We start from the raw sequence: 17387 nt of genomic DNA, 5'->3' as shown, positions 1-17387 counted from the left end.
ATGGTTAGTAAGTTTGCAGATGACACCAAGATTGGTGGCATAGTGGACAGTGAAGAAAGTTATCTCCAATTGCAACAGGATCTTGATCAATTGGGCCAGTAGGCTGACAAATAGCAGATGGAGTTTAATTTAAACAAATGTGAGGTAATGCATTTTGGTAGATTGAACCAGGGCAGGACTTAGTTAATGGTAGGGCATTGGGGAGAGTTACAGAACAAAGATCGAGGGATACATGTTCATAGCTCCTTGAAAGTAGAGTCACAGGTGGACAGAGTGGTGAAGAAGGTATTCAGCATGCTTGGTTTCACCGGTCAGAACATTGAATACAGGAGTTGGGACGTCTTGTTAAAGTTGTACAAGAGATTGGTAAAGCCACACTTGGAATACTGTGTGCAATTCTGGTCACCCCATTATAGAAAGGATATTATTAAACTAGAAAGAGTGCAGGAAAGATTTATTAGGATGCTACCAGGACTTGATGGATTGAGTTATAAGGAGAGGCTGGATGGACTGGGACTTTTTTCTCTGGAGTGTAGGAGGTTGAGAGGTGACCTTATAGAGGTCTATAAAATAATGAGGGGAATAGACAAGGCAGTTAGTCTACCTTTTCCCAAAGGTAGGGGAGTCTAAAACTGGAGGGCATAGGATTAAGGTGAGAGGGGGAAGAGATGCAAAAGTGTCCAGAGGAGCAATTTTTTTCACAACAAGGTGGTGAGTGTCTGGAACAAGCTGCCAGAGGTGGTGGTAGAGGTGGGTACAATTTTATCTTTTAAAAAACCTTTAGATAGTTACAAGGGCATGATGGGTATAGAGGGATGTGGGCCAAATGCAGACAATTGGGATTAGCTTAGAGGTTTTAAACAAAAAAGGGTGGCATAAACAAGTTGGGCGAAAGGCCCTGTTTCCATGCTATAAACCTCTATGACTATGACTGTATGATACTTTTGGTGGAGTCTTGTTATTTTTTATCCTGAAACCTGCACTTCTAGCTTCAATGTGCTGACTTTTACTGTCATATTTTGAAGTGTCCTATTCAATGTATATCAAAGAAAATGTCTTCAGTTACAAGATAGCATTTCCATTGAAGGATGTTGGCTATAATAAAAGACTGAAGCAGCTGCAGCAGCTCATAAAATGCTGCAGACTCCAATCTGCTGTCATAGCATTGCTACTTTCATCATATTCTATTTTGATGGAAGAATACATTTGCATAGCTAAGCAAAATGAATCAGTGTTTGACTTACATTGTTTAACTGTACCACTGGCCATTGCACCATCATTGACTTCGTCAGTGAGGTGTTTTTCTGGAAACATTAACTTGATGTTGATTTGTGTCTGAAGAATCCTGACCATGTGAATAATAGTCCAGAAAATATCCTAAATTAAAATGTAGCCTGTTAAAGATACAAGTCTTCTGAGTCAGAGGTTCCCCTTCCACATTCTGTCATTTATGCTGTTGAATTTTGAATAAACACCAGAGTGCTAAACACCAGTTTGTACATTTCCTTCTGAAATTATAGATCTTGAGGTCCCAAGCTTCTGCAGTTGATCAATTTGCACAACAATTAAGTGGATGTCATATTGAAGATTTAATTAGTCTTCTTAAGCTTTCTGGTCTATCCAATAATGAATTATATAATAAAAGTAAATTACTGTGGATGCTGAAATTTGAAACAAAAACATCTAATGAATTCTGGTAATGTGCCTTGGACAGTGTTGCAGATATAATGCTGATGTATAGTGCAAAGGACATTACCTCCAAATACTGTTGCTGTGTTGTTTAGTTTTTGTAGTGCAGTACCTGTGTTGCTGTACACCAACCACAATAATCAGATGACAATAACATTAAACACTGACATAATGTTTATAGTTAATATCTTAACATAAAGCTGATGACTTTCTCAAATGGCAATAACTAAAAATACCACCCTCACTGTTTGTTGCTGGCTGTTAGTATTTCTGCCACTGTAAGCAATTGGATGGTCAAACCAGCAGTTATGTATAAATCTATTACCAATGGCTGATGTTTGTGACCATTGACAGAATGTGTGGGGTTCTAGTGATATTTTATTCCTTGCTACCTTTGTTTCTGAGAGCATACAATTCAAGTTTAACCTGGAATGGTATTTTTTGGCAAACAAATCCCAAGTGCATGAAATAAAATCAGTGGGTAAATTGGTAAATATAGTGAGGTGCTAAACATCTATCTGAACTGCACAAAATAATTGGCACGCTAATGCATTTTAAACAATGCCTTTTTAATTGACTCCTAAAGGCTTGGCAATGCTAATCGCCAATTCTAGATGGCTGTCCATGATAAGTGTGTATAGTGTAGGTGGAACTTCCACCTAGCTGGTTATGTATACACTTTGACACTTCTCTCAAGCAACTATTGACATCTCCTCCGATGTCTACTCATGTTGAGATATTAGTATGTTTTTTTTTGTAACATTACAAGGACTGCATTTTTTGATGTAAAATTTGTCATTTTCAGTTTTTACGACTATGCAGGAAGAGTTGATGAAGAAAGTCTGGATAGAATCCTTAAAGGAAGGAGGAAAGTAAGTATTCACTTTGCTAGTAAATGTTTCACTCTCCTTTTTAAAGTAAACGTTGCAACATAAGATCAGGGCTAGGTCCATTCAACCCTGTGAGCCTGTGGCACCCTTTAGTTTAATCCTGGTTATTCTGTGGTGTCAGCCAGGGTTCAGTTAGTTGCACTGTTAGTCTCTGAGTTGGAAAGTTTTGGGTTCAAGTTCTTCAGGGCTTGAACACAAATCAAAACTGACACTTCAGTGCGGTACTGAAGGAGTACTGCACTGTTACAAGCAGGGGGGTTCTACCCAGTATCCTGACCGATATTTATTTTTTAATCAACATCACAAAAACAGCCTATCTAATCATGGTCATGTTGCTGTTTGGGGGTATTTGTTTATACAAAGTGGATGCAGATTACAAACAGACTGTCTTCAATATGCTTTAGGATATCCTGTAGTCATGAAAGGCTCTAAATTTTTTTCTTTCTGCACCTCAGCTCCATTTCACCCACCTTTGATCCATATTGCTCAATACATTAACCAAATAAAAATCCATCTCAGTCTTGAATGACTTGGTTCAGCTCCCACAATCTTTTAGTGAGATTACCACCACTCCTGGTTACACTCCAAAATAACATGATTCTAACTTTAAGATTATTCCTCCTTATTTTGGATTGCTGTACCAATGGACATAATTCCTTTGTGTCTACACTATCTATTCCTTTTGAACATCTCAATGAGATCAGCCCTTCACCACCTAAACTTCAGGGAATACAAAGCAAGTTTATGTAATCGCTGCTGATGATATGACACACAGAGGCCTATGTTCTCATCAAGGTTAATGTATCCTTCCTGAGGTGTGCTGTCCAAAACTTAATGCAGTTCTCCAGATGAGGCCTGACCAAGACTCTGTATGATTGGAGCATAACATCTTTCTGTATATTGAAGCCCCTTGAGATGAAAGCTAATCTATCATTAGCTTTTTGATTAATTTTGTACCCATTATATCTAAGTTTTCAGTGATTTCTATTGGAAGGGTGTGCAACTTAATCTATTGTCTGAACTAACACTTGTCAAACTATGTCTTAAACTGTAATTTTTTCCCCCGAACCCAACTGCAGTGCCATTGCGGACCCTTGATTCAGTTCTGAAATATACACAACAGAACTAAGCTGATTACAATCCTTGTTACTCATTATTTTGTTATTTTTTTGAATGAGAGCAACAATGTCTGGACTGTTAAAAATGTCAACTCCTGATTTAGAATCAAATTTCTCAAGGAGAAATTCTCTCCCTTTAACATGTGAATATTTAATGATGTGTTACACTGTAATGATGTGACCTGTCACACATGAAAGTACTTCTAGTTTCCTTCTTCTGTAGAATGTTATTGGCTGGTACAGATTTAGACGGAATACACAGCAGCAGATGTCCTACAGAGAACATATTATCCATAAACAGCTGACAAACATCCTTGGAGTGCCTGATCTAGTCTTCCTTCTATTTAGCTTCATCTCCACAGCAAACAACTCAACACACGCATTGGAGTATGTGCTCTTTAGGTCCAATCGCCGGTAAGCCATTCTAGCTTGATAAGTCTAAGCTGCATTAGGTGAATTAATTCTTTAAAATAAACTTGAACATTTACTTCGTAACCAATAAGTGAAATTGTTAAATTTGAAAAATTAATCTGTTTATACTCGAGTTGACAAACTTTTATTTTATGAATTACATTGCTCAGCCAGGTTAGGAAAATACTCAAACACAGTGTCTTGTGCGGGGTATGTTGCCATGGGCCATTTCAGATTTTAAAATAGCTGACTTTCTTTCTGAAGGTATGATCAGAGAGTTTCGCTCACTATTCCAAATTTGGGGAATACTAGTCAACAAGAGTACAAGAGCTCCTCAGTACCAAACACATCATGGAATTATGACAAGGTGGTAACAGAACATGGGTGAGTATTAAACTATCAGTTTGAAAATATTCCAACAGAGAATTGTTTAAATGAGATGTGGTGAGATTACTTTGAAAATCATAGTGGTATTGTCTGCATCATCTTCGATAACATAGGAATTCTGTGAATGTTGTTGGAATCACAAGTCTGAAGTAAATGCCTGTCCTCCTAATCGTGGCAGTGATGTCAGTTTCTTATGTTGATTTGAGCTAATGAGAGGTGCATTTTATGGCAGTCTTTGCTCAGTGAAGCATGTCTATTCTCAAATTTTAGTTTCCATTTTGTGATCATGGTAACTTAAACTGATGGTCCCTCCCATTGCTAGGCTCTTTCTGTTAACCAGTAAGCCTGATATCTAAAGGATGCAATGATACGTACAGAAGAGCAAAATATTACAGGTGCTTGAAATGTTCTTAAAAAAAAACACGGGAAATTTAGTTGGCCGACATGGAAAGAGATTCAGACAAAATGTTTTGGATGTAGAACCTTGATGTTTCTAGTATTCTGTTTTTCATAACTATTCTTTTTAAAAGGAGGTGGGGCTGCTAATAGCCTCATTGCTATTTACACTGGTACCAGTGCGTAGGTTACAAAAAGAACAAACTGGTTTCAACTTGTCTGTGTTTCATGAATCTAATTTCAGTTTATAGCAAGGGAATGCTGTGCTTTTTGATCCATGACAGACCCGCACAAGTGCAAGGATCCTATTAAAATGAGCTTGAAATTGACCTTAGACAATTTGGTATGCAACTGAAAGATATAGAGCTTGTAATGTGACTAATTATAATTTGATCATCTGGTATATTTCTTCAGAATTGTTTCATGTTTCCTCACACAGTTGAGGCAAACTACAATTAATTTTTAGTGATGACTGCAGCTAGGAGTAGATTTGTTACATTCCCTTCAAGATGGTTGTCCACACATTATCCGTTGCAATCTGAACATGCTGGCATCCTCCTATCAAACTTTGCACAGAAATTAGCAATGGAATCATTTTATCGGGTATTCGAATAAACAGTTGAGCGATACAAACTAGATACTTTTCAAGTGCCATTTTGGCCTGAATTTGATATCCATCTGGTGAATAGTGGACATAGTGCAATTGATTTCATGTCTCTAGTAAAAGGGGGAGAAAAGTGGCTTCAATTCCCTCTTGTGATTGCTATCCCAGCCATACATTAAGATCAGAATAGTTCAGCTATAATGTCAAAACATCTTTCCTCTCTTTTGTCATTTAGCCCTGGCAGCAGCACCATAAACAGGCCCAAATAGATTGTTGAGACTCTGCTGAGGCTCACCTGTGAGCTGTACAGTGTGCATGCTACTTTTGAAGCCATGCCTCAAAAAGGATAAAGAGGAAAAATACATTTGGGCAGCAAAAATGCCTTCCTACTTTTTGACCTAATCTAATTTCACTTGAGCAACAAAGATTAGTGTTAGGTTTATTTTGCAGCAAATGAAGGTTATTGAATTAAAACTCATATAAAGAAAAGCGTCAGTGTGAATATGTGTAATGGTGCATGTCTCTTGAATCACAATTTTTTTGTACTGACCTAGCTGTATGTCAGAAAGTTGAGACATTTTAATGGTTTCTCAGTAGCTGTGATGAGTACATAAAATATGCTCCAAGTGTTGGGTACTGAACAAAGTCTTCTCAATATTCCTATCCCATTTACAGATTGAAAGTTGCCTTTGCAAAGCTTTATTTGCTCACTATTCAGTCATTTGCTTTCACACTAGTTTTAAAAAGTCACGTTTAGTTACTAAATCTTAATTCTTCAGTGTTGAAACTCATTTGTAATGCTCTGTGGATGGTTCTCTTGGTGCATAAATGTAATTTCAGGCTTGAGTTAACAAACACTTCTAATTTTCTTGATGCAGGGCTGAGTTCTTTGACAAAGATGGAGTGATTAAAGATATCAGAGCCATTTATCAGGTGTACAACGCACTTCAAGAAAAACTGCAAGTAAGTTAGATGGTTGTGCTGGGAGTTAAGTAAGAATAATTGAATGCAAGGTATTACTTGTGTGATTCACACATTCTTATTTTGTCTTACCAATAATTACGAAGATATCCATATTTAAAATAAATCAGTGCACAACATCTTGTGATCTTGATGCACTTTGGATTTGAAAGGGTGGCAATTGTTTGCAAGGTTATGATTGTGGATGTATAAGAGACATGAGCTAATGATAACAGATTTTGATAATTTGTTCAGTTCATAAATTGCTCTGTGACCTGTAAAATTAATTGCCTTGAAGATGATTTAATTCTTTTCTTGGTGTGAGGAGCACTACTGCACCCTAAATTCTCATGGTTTCTACTGTTCCGCTCTGCATATTTATTTATTTTGATCTACCTCAACTGTGATTGCAACCTACAATTAATTTTTAGTGATGATTGCACTAAGTGATGCATTCTGAGGCAAAAATAATGAACCTGATGAATGCCCAACTTGTCACGTGGAGCTATCTGCATAGTATCCCCCTTCTGTGCCCCACTATATTTAATTTAAAATCCTAATCGACTGATTCCTCTACAAGTCTCCCTTGCGCTACCCTTTGGTCCTCTGACTCCACTTCGAACATGCTCTTGTTGCTGCCCTACCACTGGCAGAGTTTTTAGTTGTCTTGCCCTATGTTCTGGAATGTCCTTGCTAAATCCCTAAAACAGGTTGGTAAGACCGCAATGAAGAATATGATTCTGAGATACCTGTGCCATTTCTTCTCCATCACCGAAACTGTCTATTGTATACTACCATAATAGCACCTATCCCTGCCCCTGCCACAACTCATTCATGCTTTCATTACCCCTAGATTTGACTATTTCAATGCTCTACTGGACACCCTTCCCTCTTAAATTGGACTTCATCCAAAAACTCTGCCCATATCCTAACTTACGCAGCCTTGTCTTCCCAACCAGTAGTGCTTAAAATTCTCATCCTTCTGTTCAAATTCCTTCATGGCTTCACCTCGCCCTATTACTAGTGTTGATGGACCTCCCAGAACTGTTTCTCTAACTCTGGCCTCTTGTGCATCTTTCTTCACCCTCCCATTAGCATCCACATCGTAACAATGTAAACTTTAATGTCTGGCATTTCCTTAAGCATATTAACCTCAAATCTCAATCACACCTTCAAACCTACCTCTTTGACTCAGCTTTTGTCATCTATTCTAGTGTTATCTTTGGCTCAATGACAATTTTTGTTTTGTACGCTTCTTTGAAGCACCTTAGGATATTTTTCTGCATAAAATGCTATATGGGCAAATTGTTGAATTCAACTATTTTATTTTGTACTTCAATTTTTACCTTACTTTAACCCTTCTGCAGACAGTATGTGGAGAAGTGGAAAAAAGTGAACGGACAGTTGAAAGCTATTTACTCGAAGTGGATAAACTGAAAAAACAAATAGCACGTAGGAAAAGAGAGATTGCGGAGGAAAAGAGTAAGTAACTATGGAGTATAAATTTACATACTGCTAGAATTTTAAAAGAAACATCTTGTTTTATATTGAGCATTCTCACCAGGACTGAGATTTAATTTTCTTGAACAAGCGAGTAAGAACTCTCCTTTTTATAGTTAGCAGAATCCTGGATAAAGTATGCAAAATGCAATGAAGTGGACATCTTTAAACTCTGGGGGAAAGACTTGGATGAAAGCGTTTGCCATATAAAGTCATAATGGAGTCAAATTATTTTATTAACTTTATCATTTGTGCGCTCATTGACTGTTGCAGATGAGTAGAAAAGTTAATTAAAACACTGGTCTATATTGTTGGACTCAGAATACCTGTTTGAAAATATTCCTCAGTGGGGTGTTACAGCATTAGTTTCACAAAAATAAAAGAAAGCCTGTGGAGTCAATCAAATCAATTCAACATTTGTGCCCAAAATTGCCAAACACAAATTTGTTTTTTAAAAAGATGAATAATTGACCCAGTGGCACAGTTATGGTTTCTCAGTTGGTCAGCAATGCTGCTTTTATTTTGGAACTTGAATGTGCTTCCTTTTGTCAGCTGGCCTAGAACTGCCTTTCTCTGTATTTAAATGAAGGACAACTCATATATTTCTTCTCGCCTCTAAAATGGACTCAGGTGAATGGAAATAAAGCGCACATACAAGTTGTTTTCTTTGACTAAATAAACATGATAGCAATATCCCCAATTCTTAATCATTTCATTGTTAATGTTTCTACTTAGAACTTCAAGAGGCTGCACTGAATAGAGGATTAGCTGAAGAAAATTCAGCGCACATGCCTATTCTGCGGTTCTGTCCTGGACAAGCAATGGAAGTACATATGCAAGAAAGCCCGGACTCCTCTATTACTCAGTTGCCTAATTCTGATCTATCTGATACTGCTAGGGGCAATTTGCAGGTGTTGAGTAGTGTTTATGTGCCTCGGTTGCAGGGTGTGGGTTCTGCTGGTAAAGCTTCAACAAGCACAAGTGCTCCCAACTACTATGGAATCAGAATGGGGAGTCCCCAGTCACAAAAAGCACATGGGGATGGCGTTAATAAAGAAGAGGACAATTATGAAAGCTTACATGAACCTTCAGAAACGTCTGACAATGAATATGCTGCATTGGGTGACATGTGTCCGAATTCACATCCAGATGAAGATACAAATGGCCCTCAAACTTCACAAATATAATGGATTCTTAGACACTAATTTTGTGATGCACATTAATTTTGAAAGATGTGGGAAAGATGGTCTCCAGGCCAAGCAATTGAATCGATGTGGAAGATTGCTGTGTGCAGAAAGCTTAAATATCCTACATGTGATGGTTTATTGCCTTGTGCAAAGTGTGCTTTCAGATAAACAGGATGTAGGATTATTTGCCTGTACTCTTTTAGAAAGGTTCACATGTAATAGCCAAAAAAATTGCTTCCAATGGCACAATACCAACTGTTGGCACACATTGATAGCATCAGATAGGTTTTTCTTTTTTTTAAAAAACAAAGTGGTATCACAGGCTTAACCAATCGCTGCTGGGTCTGTACCTAATGAAGAATTTGTTTTAAATTGATAATATTGTACCTCTTGCACTATATTTTGTTTTGCCTTTTTTGCAGGCTCACAAAAGGGAAAGTTGTCTGCGGCCTTCAAAATTTACCCCATTAAGAGCCAAATTAGTGCTTGTTGAATTCTTCGTAACCTAATTGGAACAAAGATTGATTATATAATTGCTTTAGCTTGCACGTTGTAAGAATGTCTGTGACTAAGACTGTCTTTTTGGACATTTTTGAAGTAGTGTAGTGTACTGTATCACTACACTTCACCATCCAGTCCTTTTAAAAATGGAACTGTAAATTGCCAGTATGTAATCCAAAAAAAGTTTGGTTTCTTCATCAATAATGTGCCTGACTGGTGTTTAGTATAGCAAAATTTGTATATAAAATTAATCTACTGCTCATCGCTCCTGTTTTACTAGAATTATTGCTATGTTTCTTTTTGGGTGCTGTAACTTTCTCGGTTTTATTGCAATTCTGTTTGCCAAATTTTTAGTCTTTTTTTAAATGAAGCTAACAGAGGTTTCACTTCTTAAATATGATAGGCATCAACTTTGGAATCAACCAGAGGTAAAGGAAATTGGAGATTAATGGAAGCACTCTTTTAGGAGAAAAGACAAGCATTGTTTTAATTTACTAACTTCTGAATTTGTCCAAACATGACAAAATCAATCTTTTGTCTATTCAAAATCTTTGAAAGGGGTGACAATCTTTTATATAATTTGAGACACAAAGGATTTGTGTAGAAGTTGTTTTCTGTGCTACGCTTGTCATTCACAGGGAGCTTTTACGTTAGCTAATGTGCGCAATCCTGTGCTCAGGAATTTCCCCCATGCATCTGTGTGTGCACGTGCACATGCGTCTATCTATAAAGAGAGAGACAGCGTAAAGCAAATCCATTTCAAAATAAAAGCTAACTCCCCAAACAGATTTTGTGAATCTGATACTGCAGTAAATTTCTAATCCAAATTTACCTAACTTTATTCAAAAGTTTTTTTTGAGGAAGGAGGTACTTGGTGTGGAAAATATATTTTGTTCCAACTGTCTGCAATCTGTTGTACAATACTAGTTTTATCCTTCATATCATTTTTCTTGGGTAACGAATTTGATTTGGGTGTGCATTGCAACTGAATGATTTGGTTTTATAAAGATTTCAATTTGACTGGCTAACTAACATGAAAGGAAAATGTACTTGTGGCTCACTGACTTTTCTTCGATGAATGCTACAATTTTCATACAATGATAACAGCACAAAATTTACATTTCCCATGTATGTAAATACCGCTCTTACCGTCAAATGATAGAATATGTGAGGCACAAGTTTGCACAAAAGTTGAGCCTCAAACTTACTACTGTTTGCTAAATTAAAATTCAAGTGGCATTTGTATGTGGTAATTCTAGAAAGCTTTTGCAGGTACATTTGAAATTGGTCAATATAAATTATGTCTTAATCAAAATTAATATAAGTGTAGCTGTTAAAGATAAACTGCTATCAGCAGTAACATGATAAACTGGAATAAAATTAACTTGAGCTTTAGTGTCACACTTCATTTCAGAAGAAAATAATTAACTTTTGAGGTCGTAAAAATGCATCTAGTTTCTTTGGTACTAAAATACTTAATTTCAGAATAAAAATAAACATTGCATAATCTAATCCATCCTGCATAAATATTTCTTCCACAATTTGTAAATTCAGAAACGGGACATATTTGTGGTTGCCAAAGTGTTACAGGGGCCATTATAGTGGAATTTTTGGAGTGCTGTCATGGATTGGTTAATATTCCCAGCTCGGAATATAGTGGAAGGGTGTAATGCTCTTACTGTACACACAAAGGAAAATACATCCCTTTACCAGCACTGTCATCTCTTGTCTCCTTACAAGCAGCAAATTTCAATGAAAGCTGACCATTAGTGGTTCCTTAATTTAGTTTTCAGTAAATTTATTGTCTGTAATTTCAGAAATTTTAACAGCTACTGTTGCTCTCAATATTGCATAGGACTTGGTTGAATTCCTATTGTTTTCACCAGTTTATACTGCCTGGGAGGGTGGTGGAGGCCAAAAATCTTACAACCTTTGAAAGGTATTTGGATGCACACTTGAAGCATCATAACATTCAAGAATATAGGACAAGTGCTGGAAAATGGGATTAGTGCAACTTTAGTGATAATCGTTAGTGCAGACTCAATGGGCCAAAGGGCTTTTCTGTGCTGCATGACTCTATGACCTTGTGTCATGGGGCCTTAAAATTTTAAATTCCTATATGGAGTTGTTTCTCTGCGCCGCCGCCGCCTCCTCCTCCTCCTCCTCCTCCTCCTCCTCCTCCCCCCCCCCCCCCCCCCCCCGCCCCCACCCCCGTAAAACTATTTAACCCTCTATAGCTTAGGAAGAAATGTCTTATGTGGACAATGACTAAAACACTCTGATCTTGACCTAAGCTGCAGAAACAAAATTAGATGATGAATATAATGATTACTGAGTGTGGGATTTATATACACTCTCTTCCATCTGTATTTGCTGAATTTTGAATCCATTAATACTGACAACAGATTTTTTGAAACAGCATAATGGCTGCTGTATTTTTTTTGAAAGTGGCACTGACTAATTGTGGTGTCAGCTGTTTCACAAAGCTTATTCTGTACTGAATATTGAAGCTACAATTGCAATAATGTTTTGTGGTATTCATAAATTGTGTCTGTAGTAAGAATGAAACCCAGTGAAGTTTTTGGTAATAAAATCAAAGGTGTTTCATGTCTAGGATCCATGTACCACTCACTGACCACTTTCTGCTGACGATAGACTTCCCAAGCGTTTCCTCACCAAATTGCACAAACCACTCTCAACAGAGCGAATGATAGATTTGGTCCTCAAGGAGGATCATTCTCTGAAATTTGGAATGTTCACATGCTAGCAGTTAATTTAAGCCCATAAAATTGTTCAGAGGGCGAAACTGTATACTTGAGTCATCATTTACTAGTTTTCCTAATGGCACAGCATCACAACATGGATGAAGACAGTGGTGGCATTATATCCTAGTGACAATCTCACCAGAGAGGGAAAGTTTTCGATGATGTGCTCGACATAGTTTTAAATACCAGTGTTGGTATTTAGTCAAATGTACTTAGATTCAGAATTAGGAAGTATTCACTGGCAGTTTAGAAAGTTGCAGTGAACAATCCTTAGCATTGCACTGTCTCTTGTATTCGGAGTCAGCAATTTAGTGCTAAATGGAAATGTGGAAAGTATGAAGATGCAGTAATTTTTTTTATAATATGCATATGCACAAAATATTGTATAGTCTGTAAAATAAGTGGCAAAGGAAACAGCTTAATGGATATTATCTTCCCTGCCCTTGGAAATTATTAAGCTATTGAAAATAAAAAAAAATGAAATGCCACTTAGCCAGTGATATTCTGTTTTTATCCTGAATGTTATCCCTATTTGCTGTCTTTTATGTTCTGTTTATACTGAATGATCTCTTGTCTGCCTTGGATTAGTATTTCACATTAAAATTGTAGTCCATTGTAAACTGCACCAGAATTTGCTGACGCTGCATCATCCAATCCAAAGGCTAATTGCAGTTTCACTGAATCTAATTTTTCTAAAATTTTATTACCATCTTTCAGAGAGTCTGTATGAATTGTGATTTTTCTTCTCCCCCATTGGAAAGGAAGAGATGATACTAACACAGGCTTGAGGTCAAAAATCTGAGCACAACTGATTTGGATGAGTAAATGCCATGTGAACATGCTATCGTTGTACACAGATCACCTCAAATATTTTTATTTAAGGCATGTAATTGCAAACATGGTTCTCTTCACTTGAACTAGTAATTTGCATGCAAAATTTATAACGTGTTGCTAACTGGACAGAAATACTCCAGAAGAGTGAAATAACAGTGACTTCAGTGGGTGATTTGGAAGTTGCAAAAAGTTTAGTTGAATAGATAAGTTTTGAGAAGGTACAACCTGGACAGCAGAATGTTCTACCATTGATAGAGATGAAACAGGATGAGGTAATGCAAAGATTTTGACATCTTTTGAAATCAGGTAAGGTTTGGTCTGTGAGGAAATGATGGTCGTTTGTAAATTGCTAGTACTCTTAAAGCAATACTGTTAAATCACTTTTGTGACATTCTGTTCTGGGCCGATATCACATCTGCCATAAGGGAAAGTCTCTGGGAGCTGATGCGTTCAACCTGAAATATTCAACTATGGAGGAGCTCAGCTGGTTAGGCAGTGCACTAGCCCACTACTGTTTATTCTGCAATTAGGGCATTGTTTTAATCTTGGGCACAATGCTTTAATGACCCATCTATCTATTGAAGTGAAATGTCCATCTGTGACAGCATAACTGTAGGGAGACTCCTCAACTCAGTTCGGAAGTACTGCTCTCTTGGGAGTATCCTTTCCAACAACACCAGGTTAGGTGATGAATTTGCCCATCATTGCACAAGTGGGAGAATTCTGCACACTACCCATAGCCTTTGAGGGGAATATGAAGTTTGTCACAACAAAAATCAAAGTCTAACAGGCAGTGGTTGTCATGTCACTTCTCATTGGTTATGAATCATGGACAACCCACTAATGCATCAACAGTAATGGTAGAGTGTGTCTATTGCTTGAAGATCTATCTGCAACATCAAGTGGCAGGAGAAAATGTCTAAAACTGAAGCTCTTGCCAGGTGCTGCATTGTTGGTGTCGAGTATGCTCAGAGCTCAATTTTTTCTCCTCACCTCAGTCCTAAAAGGTTTACCCCGTATCCTTAGACTACAACCAGCAAGAGCATCCATCCTGGCTAGCGCTGTTAGAATTTAAGGTTAAAAGGCACTGCCTACCATTTGGAAAATGATACATTAATTGCTATTCTTTATTTCCTGTTGTCCACCAGTTTTCTATCAATCTCAGTACACCACCCACAATCCCATGTGGTTTAATTGTGCATGCTAATCTCTCGTGGGATTTTGTCAAAAGTCCTCTGAAAGTTCAAATAAACCGCATTCGCTGGCCTGTTCTCTAGTTGGCTCTGCAACATATTGGTTTGGATACGTTTTACATGGTGTACACTTAACTTGACAGGACCTACTCATGCTCAGTTTATTCACATTCAAACTTTTGAAAGCCCTACACTTAGGGATATCTTGCTAGTATCCCCATAGAGCATGGAATTTCTCCAGGAATCAAGTAGACCTTTCCCCCTTTGTTTCAGGAAACTGAATGAATTTCTAAAGCCAGAAGTTCAAGTGAAAGATGATGGGGTGGCAGTACTGCTAAATGAGTGCTTCAATTTTTCACACAGGAGTGTGATGATGGGAATAAATTTGATATTGAAGAAAAATTATGCTGGTGAAACTATAAATGTGGAAGACGATGGGCCCCAATTGCATCTGACATAGAATTTTGAAGTAATAAAAGATGTTAGCTGTGATATTTTAAATTTTCTTGACTATAGAAATTATTTTGAGGACCTGGAGGATTTCTGTTTAGCATAAAAGGATAGATGCTGAGATGAACTGGGTTACTGAAGACGAGGTGACCTTAGAGGTGAACTTCCAGGTGTCAAGCTATCGGAGAAAATTAATGTTTAGAAAGATGTAGGTTCACCAAAAATGTCTCCTATCAATTTTTATAATAAAAGTAAATCTGAAAATTCCTCAAGGTAATATATGTTCTTATAACAGTGGATTTTGTGTATTTGTTTTTAAAGTGGTCTTGTTAAGAAGATGCTTGCGATGAAAGGGAACATGATGGCATGGATAAGAAAATTACTGAAAATTAGGAAACAGCTGTGGTTAACAAGACATTTAAGGAGATGTTTCATAACACATCAAAAGCACATCAGAAAATGAATAAGAAAAGGATGCATCATTGAAATTAAAGATCATATCAAATTGAAAGAAAACATGTACAACTCCACAAAGATTAATGACAGGTTAGTAGATTTGCTGGAATATTTTAAAGCAAAGAATAACTTAAATAAAGGAAGGAGAAAATAGAGTACTAGAAAAATGTAGCTAGAAATATTAAATAAAGTAACAATTTCTATTGGTTTTATAAAGGAAATGAGCAACTAAAATGAGTGCCAGTCCCCTGGGGCATTAATGAAAAAAGGAAAGGGCAGATGCATTGAACAGATATTTGTGCCCATCTTCACTGTTGAACACAAATAATATAATTGTAAATCAAGACATGAATGGGAGAGAGAAACTTAAAACAATTATAATCACCAGGAAAAGGGTTTGGAGGAAGTTAACTGAACTAAAGGCTGACAAGTCCTAATGGATTTCATCCCAGGCCCTTAAAATAAGTGGCTGCTGAGATAGTGGATGCATTGGTTTTATAATTTTCCAAAATCCCCTAGTTGCTGGATAGGTCCTATCAGATTGGAAATTGTGATTGTAACTCTATTCAAGAGGGTGTCAAAGTGGAAATATGTCAGTTACCCTAACATCTGTCACAAGGAAAATGTGAGAACCTGTTATTAAGGTACTTAGAAAATCTTAATGCAATCAGACAGAGTCAGTGGTTTTGTGAAAGGGGAAAAATACATTTCATTCATTTATTAGAGTTCTTTGAAGAGATAACAAGGGGGTAGTGTGGAATCTGTTGCTATCTTATCAAAGACATATAATCAGTGCTACATCAAAGGTTACCATATAAAATAAGAGCTTGAGGTGTCAGTGGTAATATTAGCATGATGGGGGATTGGTTAGTTAACAGGAAAGAGAGAGAAGAGATAGAGGGGTCATTTTTGGCCTTGAAAGATGTAACCAGTGGAGTTTCACAGGGATCAGTGCTGGGACCTCAACTACTTAAAATCTATATTAAGGAGTTGGATGAAAGGGCTGAATATATGGGTGCTAAATTTGCTAATGACACAAACGTAAGTAGGGGAGTAAATCATGAAGACACAAGGGGTCTGCAAAGGGATATAGATAGGTTAAGTTTTTTCCAGGAGGCCTCAATGGCATCCAGTTCCACCATTGTTCACCATTCCTGGGAGCAAATGTTTTCCTCACCAGAGAGAACCTCCTGCGGAGAGGCCATAAAGGCAAGTGAGCCCGGGTGATTGAGTGCCAGGCTCACTAAACACATGCAAATCAGAATTTCAATATATTTAAATAAATTGCTCAACCTGTCACACAGTTCCAGCTAGAGGCTTACCTCACTAGAAATACAGCTCATAAAATCACGAGAGCAGGGAAATCAGGTGTGATCCTGATTTCTTGGCTCTCACATGATTTTACTGGCTCTGTCTACCCATCAATGGTAAGGGCAAGCCAGTAAAATTACACATAGACTGTCTATATCTGTTCTCAAAGAATCTTGCAGACTGATCATGTCAGAGCTCAGGAATATCTTAGGAAAGCATGCAGCCCAATGCTACAATGGTATCCTCGGGGTTATTGATTCACATGGGCTTTGTAACCAGGTGGAAATGCTAATTAGCTAACACTTAGACTCCCAAATCAAAATTAAAGATATTTTGACGTATTGCCATTTATCAAACCCAACATTCCTGAAACATCCCTGTGAAAGTTGGAGATTAATTGTCAACCAAGTTATTATAAATACCCTTGCAGCCTTTTCCCACCAGAACAACCTATGTTTCCCCTTTTGCCTTTAATAGCAAAACCACCCAGGCTGTCAGCAGGATTCAGAGGTCCCATGACTCTCTTCATTACTACATTCTGCCTTAAACAAAATGTTCTAAATATAAGTTTATAAACTTTGTATTTGTGACACCTCACTGCAAAAGATGAAAAATCATCTCATAAGTCATGAGTTTTCAAAAACACTATCCAAAATTCTACACATTTGAGCAACCCACTTACTATACACAATACCTTTATCAATCTGTTCCTTTCGATCCCACTCAAGTACACAA

General features: G+C 37.3%; 1 protein-coding gene across 1 annotated transcript in view; it reads left to right on the top strand.

The window, feature by feature from the left end:
* Nucleotides 1–9907, top strand: part of abraxas2 (abraxas 2, BRISC complex subunit) — a 32512-nt gene extending 22605 nt beyond the window's left edge. The window contains exons 4-9 of the mRNA XM_080205667.1: nucleotides 2495–2561; nucleotides 3921–4111; nucleotides 4373–4492; nucleotides 6374–6458; nucleotides 7823–7937; nucleotides 8691–9907. Coding sequence (XP_080061793.1) covers nucleotides 2495–2561; nucleotides 3921–4111; nucleotides 4373–4492; nucleotides 6374–6458; nucleotides 7823–7937; nucleotides 8691–9142 — 1030 coding nt within the window. The 3' untranslated portion in view covers nucleotides 9143–9907. The remainder of the gene's footprint in view (nucleotides 1–2494; nucleotides 2562–3920; nucleotides 4112–4372; nucleotides 4493–6373; nucleotides 6459–7822; nucleotides 7938–8690) is intronic.
* The last annotated feature ends 7480 nt before the right edge of the window (nucleotides 9908–17387 follow it).

Source organism: Carcharhinus amblyrhynchos, chromosome 17, assembly GCF_965287045.1.
Source record: "Carcharhinus amblyrhynchos chromosome 17, sCarAmb.v2.hapA, whole genome shotgun sequence".
NCBI classification, from domain to species: Eukaryota; Metazoa; Chordata; class Chondrichthyes; order Carcharhiniformes; family Carcharhinidae; genus Carcharhinus; species Carcharhinus amblyrhynchos.
Note: the sequence above shows the minus strand (reverse complement) of the source record. Positions and strands in the feature narration are given on the sequence as shown.